The sequence below is a fragment of the Scylla paramamosain genome, unplaced genomic scaffold (assembly GCF_035594125.1).
Source record: "Scylla paramamosain isolate STU-SP2022 unplaced genomic scaffold, ASM3559412v1 Contig6, whole genome shotgun sequence".
Lineage (NCBI taxonomy): Eukaryota > Metazoa > Arthropoda > Malacostraca > Decapoda > Portunidae > Scylla > Scylla paramamosain.
The window spans coordinates 1-7,500 of record NW_026973671.1 but is presented as its reverse complement, the minus strand read 5'-3'; the positions used below and the strand labels follow the sequence as shown (position 1 = coordinate 7,500).

The following is a 7,500-nucleotide window of genomic DNA, read 5'->3' as shown; positions in this document are numbered from 1 at the left end:
TACTACAACTACTACTACTACTACTTCAGGTGGAGGAAGGCCGAAGGGAACTGGAGGAGGAGAGAAAGAGGCACAGGCTGGAGGTTGAAAACAAAAGGTCTAGATTTAGAATGATGACAACGACCACAGCCACCACCAGCACCTCCCCCACTAGTCTGCCTTTCTCTTCAAGTCCCAGCGAGGAGCACCCGCCCTCCTCCCCAGCCTCCTCTCTCAACAGATGGGAGGTGAGAGGGAGAGAAAGAGACAAAGAGAGAAAGAGAGAGAGGACACCCACAATTCACACTGGAAATGTTCTGTCTTACTTTAATGCCTCTCTTTAATTCCTCAGGGCCTGGACAGACTGAGAGAGGAACTGATGAAAGAGAGAGAGATAGAGATTGAAGAGAGAATTGCAAGTGTAAGAGAGGAAGAAAGGAGGAAATTAGATGACGAAAAACAGGTAAGACAGACAGAGAGAGGGAAAGAGAGAATGTAAGGATTAAAAACAATGATTGGATGGTAATTGGTGCAAGAAAAGAACGACGTTTGTTGTGAAGGATAGGCAGGAGACGGAGAAAGAAACACACAGAGGAATGAAGAAAAACATGAACAAAACACAAGACAACAACAAATTCAACACCAGAACGACACAATACACAGACAGAAATACAAACCCAAGCTATCTACACATAAAAAACACATTTACACACCTGAAAACATAACACATTACACACTTACACATCTGAAAATGCCCAAAAACTGTGTCCCTCCTCTACCTGGCTGTTGCTCACACCTGCACCACCAACACTTGATTTGAATTAGTGTGATGTGAGTAAACCACAGAAACTTTCAATCAAGTCATTACAGACACTGCCACACACACCCAGACACTGCCACACACACCCAGAAACTGCCACACACACCCAGACACTGCCACACACACCCAGACACTGCCACACACACCCAGACACTGCCACACACACCCAGACACTGCCACACACACCCAGACACTGCCACACACACCCAGACACTGCCACACACACCCAGACACTGCCACACACACCCAGACACTGCCACACACACCCACACACTGCCAAACACACCCAGACACTGCCACACACACCCAAACACTGCCACACACACCCAAACTTCAACCAGATGGCACCACTGCTATAACATCTATTTCTAAAGCTGAACTCTTTGCTCAAACCTTTGCTAAAAACTCTACCTTGAATGATTCTGGGCTTGTTCCTCCCTCTCTTCCACCTTCTGACTACTTCATGCCACGTATTAAAATTCTTCGCAATGATGTTTTCCATGCCCTCGCTGGCCTAAACCCTTGGAAGGGCTTATGGACCTGATGGGGTCCCTCCTATTGTTCTCCGAAACTGTGCCTCCATGCTTGCACCTTGCTAGTCAAACTCTTTCAGCTCTGTCTGTCAACATCTACCTTTCCTTCTTGCTGGAAGTTTGCCTACATTCAACCTGTTTCTAAAAAGGGGTGACCGCTCTAATCCCTCAAACTACCGTCCTATTGCTTTAATTTCCTGCCTATCTAAAGTTTTTGAATCCATCCTCAACAGGAAGATTCTTAAACATCTATCACTTCACAACCTTCTATCTGATCGCCAGTATGGGTTCCGTCAAGGCCGCTCTACTGGTGATCTTCTGGCTTTCCTTACTGAGTCTTGGTCATCCTCTTTTAGAGAATTTGGTGAAACTTTTGCTGTTGCCTTGGACATATCAAAAGCCTTTGATAGATTCTGGCACAAAGCTTTGATTTCAAAACTACCCTCCTACGGTTTCTATCCTCTCTGTAACTTCATCTCAAATTTCCTTTCTGACCGTTCTATTGCTGCTGTGGTAGACGGTCACTGTTCTTCTCCTAAATCTATTAACAGTGGTGTTCCTCAGGGTTCTGTCCTGTCACCCACTCTCTTCTTATTATTCATTAATGATCTTCTAAACCAAACTTCTTGTCCTATCCACTCCTATGCTGATGATACCACCCTGCACTTTTCCACGTCTTTTCATAGACGTCCAACCCTTTTAGGAGGTAAACACATCACGCAGGGAAGCCACAGAACGCCTGACTTCTGATCTTTCTAAAATTTCTGATTGGGGCAGAGCAAACTTGGTATTGTTCAATGCCTCAAAAACTCAATTCCTCCATCTATCAACTCGACACAATCTTCCAGACAACTATCCCCTCTTCTTCAATGACACTCAACTGTCCCCCTCTTCTACACTGAACATCCTCGGTCTGTCCTTTACTTATAATCTGAACTGGAAACTTCACATCTCATCTCTAGCTAAAACAGCTTCTATGAAGTTAGGTGTTCTGAGACGTCTCCGCCAGGTTTTCTCACCCCCCAGCTGCTAACTCTGTACAAGGGCCTTATCCGTCCATGTATGGAGTATGCTTCACATGGTCTGGGGGGGTTCCACTCATACTGCTCTTCTAGACAGGGTGGAGTCAAAAGCTTTTCGTCTCATCAACTCCTCTCCTCTAACTGACTGTCTTCAGCCCCTCTCTCACCGCCGCAATGTTGCATATCTAGCTGTCTTCTACCGCTATTTTCATGCCAACTGCTCTTTTGATCTTGCTAACTGCATGCCTCCCCCTCCTTCCGCGGCCTCGCTGCACCAAGACTTTCTTCTTTCTCTCACCCCTATTCTGTCCACCTCTCTAACGCAAGAGTTAACCAGTATTCTCATTCATTCATCCCTTTCTCTGGTAAACTCTGGAACTCCCTGCCTGCTTATGTATTTCCACCTTCCTATGACTTGAATTCCTTCAAGAGGGAGGTTTCAAGACACTTATCCACCAATTTTTGACCACTGCTTTGACCCTTTTAAGGGACTGGCATTTCAGTGGGCATTTTTATTATTAGATTTTTGTTGCCCTTTTCCAGTATCCTTCCTACATAAAAAAAAAAAAAAAAAATATATATATATATATATATATATATATATATATATATATATATATATATATATATATATATATATATATATATATATAATATATATATATATATATATATATATATATATATATATATATATTATATATATATATATATATATATATATATATATATATATATATATATATATATATATATATATTAATATATATATATATATATATATATATATATATATATATATATTATATATATAATATATATATATATATATATATATTATATACATATATTATATATATATATATATATATATATATATATATATATATATATATATATATATATTATAATATATATATATATATATATATATATATATATATATATATATATATATATATGAGAGAGAGAGAGAGAGAGAGAGAGAGAGAGAGAGAGAGAGAGAGGAGAGAGAGAGAGACCATAAGAAAATGAGAATTTATCAGAAATCCCAGAAATTGTTAGTGTTTTAATTTTTCATGTTTCTATGGCAGGAATCGTTTAGTTTGGGCAAGGTCTTTCACCAACTACATCATTTTTTTCGGTTTCTTTTGTGCATTAGGAGTGATGGAATTGGTTCAGTCATATTCCAGTAAATTTTTTCAGTATTACGAATTGTTCAGGTGGTCGAATGTTCCAGCTATCGGTTTACTCCAGCCACCCTCACTGAGCAGATATGAAAACAAGAGCCGCTGAGAGGTTTGAACTATTCGTCTGCTGCTTTTAGTGTTTGCGGTGCTGCTCCAAGTTGTTCTCTTCGCTTATTCCAAGGCCATCAGTCGTGGCAAGAACCAGTAAGATCATACAACTTCAGGCATTTAAGTACTTCAACAACTCGATTACTCTTTTTACTGGCAGTGGTAGTGTTCCAGAGAGAGAGAGAGAGAGAGAGAGAGAGAGAGAGGAGAGAGAGAGAGAGAGAGAGAGAGAGAAATTATTATTATTATTTTTATTTATTATTATTATTGTTATTATTATTATTTAATAGAAAAAAAAAAGTAGATTTGTTGTTTACATGAATACATTAAAAAAAAAAACTTTAATTGTTTAATAGAAAATAAAAAAAAAAAATACGTAGATTTGTTGTTTACATGAATACATTAAAAAAAAAACTTTAATTATTTAATAGAAATAAAAAAAATAAAAATACGTAGATTTGTTGGTTACATGAATACATAAAAAAAAACTTTAATTATTTAATAGAAATAAAAAAAAATACGTAGATTTGTTGTTTACATGAATACATTAAAAAAAAACTTTACTTACCCTATTTTATAATACACATTTCATACAAAAAACAGACCATTGTGTTCACCTGCACCACGACACACTACCAAGCATGAGAAGCCAAAACTAAAATAAATAAATAAATAAATAAATAAATAAATAACTGCTGATGTTAAAATATTTCATTCAAAAACTCGATAACTGTTCTTGATGTCAGTGGCGTTTGAAAAAATATATATTTCTCTTACGCCACAACATTCTATTAAAGTCGAAGGCAGGAACCACAACAGTAAAAACTGACTGTAGGACATGAGAACAACTCCAAGAACTCGAATACTTCTTTTAATGTCAGTAGTGTTTGAAGAATGCATGCTTCACCTCCACAGCCACATTTCATTAACCTCGCAGGGGGAAAAAAAAAAACAATTTCTGGAACTCATTACTCTTTTTGTCATTAGCGACTAAGAAAATAATCGACGACACTTACACTGCGTCCTATCAAGGTTGGTGGAGAAGCCATTGGACTAAAGAAAACCAAGAGTCCACTTCATTACACCTCTCCAGTCAGTGATACCTTTGGAAATTCTCAACTTTTCACCACAAAACGTTCCAATCAAGGTCGGTGGAGAAGCCTGTGTTCTTTATATACCTGTGTGTGTGTGTGTGTGTATGTGTGTGTGTGTGTGTGTGTGTGTGTGTGTGTGTGTGTGTGTGTAGGGGGAGGAGGTTGCCGGTCTCTGTCTGTCTGCATGCCTGTTTGTATGTATGGTTGTCTGTCTGTCTGCCCGTCTGCTTCCCCTGTCCCCTCACTCTCTCTTTCTTTCTCTCTCTCTCTCTCTCTCTCTCTCTCTCTCTCTCTCTCTCTCTCTCTCTCTCTCTCTCTCTCTCTCTCTCTCTCTCTCTCTCTCTCTCTCTCTCTCTCTCTCTCTCTCTCTCTCTCTCTCTCTCTCTCTCTCTCTCTCTCTCTCTCTCTCTCTCTCTCTCTCTCTCTCACACACACACACACTTTTCCACTCCGCTTCGCCTACAACGAAACATCCCCACACACCGGAGGAACTGCACACACAAGCAAAAATGGAACCAATTAATACAATATTTTATATGAGAGGAAAACAAGTACATCACAAACTGACGCACATACTCAAGGACGCCACGTACATAAACACAACTCCAGCAGAAGAAAATGAACATCGCCTCCTCAGGAAACCAGTAAACACATTTCGAAAAGCCTTACCTGAACCAATATATGAATAATACAACTGTTGTACTATTAATTTAGAAAACTAAATGAACTGAAACACCTGTGGCGCAGACAAGACGGCATTTCTGTCATATTTCATTCTCATACTTCTGTCACTGTTCTTCACCCAACCTCTACTACTTCTTCTTTCAACCCCACTGTCTATCCCTCATTATCTGATTTGATCCCTCTTGTCTCACCAGCCACGCACATACATCAATAGCCTAAACAGGTGTATAGAAGCCTTACAAAGGACTCCACCACCACTTCCTCCTCCTCCTCCTCTTCCTCCTCCACGCTTAACCCACATGGCGTCTGTGTGGAGCAATTACTGAAGGGAAGAAAGAAGGTGAGAAGCGAAATAATGCAGAGCTGAAGGAGGGAAGTGGAGCAGGAGGTGGAAGAGGTGTAGTGGGTGCAGAGAGAACAGAATGCAAGATATGAGCGCACAAGAGGAAAGAACGAGGGGGAAGAAGAGGGGAAAGAAGGGAAGAGTGAGAGTGGTAGAGGGTAATAGGAGGAAGGAGTGTAAAGCAAGGAAAGGAGTAAAAGAATGTAGAGGAAAGAAGAGAGGAAGGAAGGAATAAGGTGAAAAAGAGGGAATATGTAGTGTGAGACTGGGCAAGAGAAACGAATGAAAGGGTGCAAGAGAGAGAAAGGTGCAGGAGAAAGGAAGGAAAGCGAAGGAGTGTGGAGGAGGGAAGGAAGGCGCGAATGGGGAGAGGAAAACAAGAATGAATGAATGTAAGGAAAAGGAAGGAAGGAATTGCAGTGAAGAAAGAAAGAAAGAGGGAAGGAGAGAATCGATGAGAGAAAGGAAAATAATGAATAACAATGGATGTGTAAAAGGGAAAGAGGCATTGAGTGGAAGCGAAAACGTGTTGATTATGAAAAGGAAGAAGGAAATGAATGATAGTGAATGAAAAAGGGGGAAAAAAAGGGGAGAATCCACGTGAATAAATTGGGCAGAAGGAAGGAGTAAGTGGAAAATGGAAGAAGAGGAAGTAGTAGGAAAAAGAAGAGATAAAAACAAAAAAAAGCACAGTAGCGATTTGTTACGAAAGAGGAAATACGAAAGAGGAAATAAAGTAGAGGAAAAACTATATAAATCCGATCACAATTCAGATTTAATTTCCTGCACGAGTTTGTTTTGTACTTTGTGTTGTGGTGGTGGTGGTGGTGGTGGTACAGGTGTTAACGGCTGTGGTTGTGTTGCTGTTGTGTTGGGGCTGTGGTGGTGGTGAACCAGATGGTGTGGAGCTGGGGTTGTTGTTGTTGTTGTTGTTGCTGTTATCGATTTTTATATTGTTTTACAGAGAGAGAGAGAGAGAGAGAGAGAGAGAGAGAGAGAGAGAGAGAGAGAGAGAGAGAGAGAGAGAGAGAGAGAGAGAGAGAGAGAGAGAGAGAGAGAGAGAGAGAATGTTAAAGGAAACCTGGTGTGTCGTGGCGTTGACCACACTGAAAGGCAGGCATCTACTCGTAATTAGGAGTAGCCGGAGATTATAGGAAGCCGTGCCACGTAACAAGGAACATAATATACCATTTTGTCTCAATCCTTATTTATATTTCCAGTTCACATTACCCACATCAGTGCACTACACATTCTCGATCCAATGGGCATATTTGTTGCTCCAGTCCGGCACTACAACCAGACTTGTAATTAGAACCAGTGGAGTTGGCACCCCACTTTCCACACGATCAGCTACACTGCCCTCACGTTGACACCACTCGGTCCTACTCGTCCACCTGGCAACCTAACGCCGTTGGCTGCTAACTCCTGCAACCATACACCAACATAACTATTCTTACACAACCCTCACTATGCATCGCCCGATAATGGACAGTTGTTACCTAGCCCAACAATCACAATTCACTTTGTTCTCCCCGATAAGGAACATTATTTATAGAACCCGTTAAACACACACTTAACACTTAAGTGTAGTTATCAATGCCTCTGAATAACACCTTTTCCAATTGTGTGCAATAGAAAACACAGTGAAAACAATTACTAGGAAAGAAAAGAGTAAGTGTACTCACCTCAAGACTGCAGGTGTGTAGACTCTGGGAGACGGGAGGAAG

General features: G+C 40.3%; 1 protein-coding gene across 3 annotated transcripts in view; it reads left to right on the top strand.

The window, feature by feature from the left end:
• The window catches only part of LOC135096744 (X-linked retinitis pigmentosa GTPase regulator-interacting protein 1-like), a 5,450-nt gene extending 1,600 nt beyond the window's left edge, over positions 1-3,850 (top strand). The window contains exons 3-5 of one of the 3 annotated variants that reach the window (XM_063998479.1): positions 30-227; positions 332-442; positions 3,595-3,850. In XM_063998479.1, coding sequence (XP_063854549.1) covers positions 30-227; positions 332-442; positions 3,595-3,624 — 339 coding nt within the window. In that variant the 3' untranslated portion in view covers positions 3,625-3,850. Of the gene's footprint in view, positions 1-29; positions 228-331; positions 443-3,560 lie in introns of all 3 variants that reach the window. The other 2 variants (XM_063998478.1, XM_063998477.1) reach the window with 2 other exon arrangements.
• Positions 3,851-7,500: the final 3,650 nt, after the last annotated feature.